The sequence below is a fragment of the Terrapene carolina genome, unplaced genomic scaffold, assembly GCF_002925995.2.
Source record: "Terrapene carolina triunguis isolate 2854851 unplaced genomic scaffold, T_m_triunguis-2.0 Scaffold130, whole genome shotgun sequence".
NCBI classification, from domain to species: Eukaryota; Metazoa; Chordata; order Testudines; family Emydidae; genus Terrapene; species Terrapene triunguis.
Genome location: NW_020664481.1, coordinates 2,784,176 through 2,785,650, shown reverse-complemented (window position 1 = coordinate 2,785,650; position 1,475 = coordinate 2,784,176). Strand labels below are relative to the sequence as shown.

The window sequence follows — 1,475 nt, the reverse complement described above, 5'->3', positions numbered from 1 at the left end:
ATGCTGGGATGGGGGCACTGAGCGATGCTCGGATGGGGACACTGAGCGATGCTGGGATTGTATCAGCGATGGCAGCGCTTTGCTGGCGATGCTGCGAACGGGGCCACCTGCTAAGCCCAGGTTGTGCAGGGGGTGGCCATGCCAGCGATGCCAGGGTTGTGCCGAGTGGCTGCGCTGCAGTAGGCACAGTGGCATGTGCCTGCTCTTCCTGCGTTCATCCTGGGAATGCTGAGATTGTGCTGGCAACACGGGGTTATACCAATACTGCCAGGAATGTAACGTCAGCCTGTAGCTTGAGCAGGCACTGCTGCGGGGAAGCTCACAGCTGGGGCGACTGGGTGTTGGAGACCCTGGCCGATGGGTTGGATGGGGTTAACTCCCTGCTGCTGTTTGACCCTGTTTCTAAAGCTCTCTCTCTCTGCTCCCCAGGATGAAGCGGACAAGGTGCCCCCCATAGACATCCTCTGGATCAAAGGCAGCCAAGGGGGGGATTATTTCTATTCCTTCGGGGGGTGTCACCGCTACGCAGCATACAAGCGGCTGAACAGGGAGACCATCCCTGCCAAAATCATCCCATCGAACATCAGCGACCTTCGCACCTACCTGGGCGCCTCCACCCCTGACCTGCGCTAGGAGCTGCTCGCTGGTCAGACCCGACCTTCCGCACCAGACCTGCGGCGGGAGCTGTTCGCTAGACAGCCCGATTCCTGGAGCCCAGATACCTTATCTCAGAGACCCGCTCTCAACCCCAGGAATGGGAGCTGCCTGCTTGACCCCTCCACACCCAACCTCGCCTGCAGGGGGAGCCCTTTGCCGGACTCCAGGACTCTGCACCTGCCACCTGGGATGTCCCAGGCTGAAGCAGCCAGGGGCACCTGTCTTGCAACGGGCGCTAAGCCCTGGACGGTTTTCTGCATTTCTTTGCTGTGTCTCTGTTGCTGCTGGTCTCCCCAGGGGCTGAGATCTGACGGGGCCCATGAAGCAGGCTGGGCAGAAACTGCTCCCGGCTGCAGGTGGGCTGGGGCGGGGTTGCAGCTGCAGGAGTGGCTATCGCCCATAAGCCGGAGGGAGCCTTGCTTCCCACCCTCAATGGGCGGGCAAGGAGCAAGGCCACGCAGGGCTTGGGCTCTGACCCCGGAGCCCAGATATTAAGGGAACAGAGGGGAGGTCAGGGGTGTCCCAGCGCTCAGCTGGGAAAGGAGGGCCTGTGGGGGAGGGGGAGACTTGGGGTTTATTTTATTACAGGGGGAAACTCTTTTAACCTATTTATGTAATAAAACGGACTGGGATCCATTGTGTCCCCGTGTGGCGACGTGTCCAGGAGCCGGCAGAGAACGCTGCCCGTTGTGTAAGAATCACACAGCGCAGGTGCATGCATATGCCCGAGGCTTGAACCTGTGCAGCTGTGCGGACTTGCAGGCATCAGCAGTAGGTACGGGCCGAGCCAGGGGCGTACGGGTGTGTCCGTGTGCGGT

General features: G+C 60.7%; 1 protein-coding gene across 1 annotated transcript in view; it reads left to right on the top strand.

Moving 5' to 3' along the window:
• Positions 1 to 1,169, top strand: part of SRXN1 (sulfiredoxin 1) — a 1,774-nt gene extending 605 nt beyond the window's left edge. Inside the window, exon 2 of the mRNA XM_024200942.3 lies at positions 430 to 1,169. Within this exon, the coding sequence (XP_024056710.2) occupies positions 430 to 633 (204 nt within the window). The 3' untranslated portion in view covers positions 634 to 1,169. The remainder of the gene's footprint in view (positions 1 to 429) is intronic.
• The last annotated feature ends 306 nt before the right edge of the window (positions 1,170 to 1,475 follow it).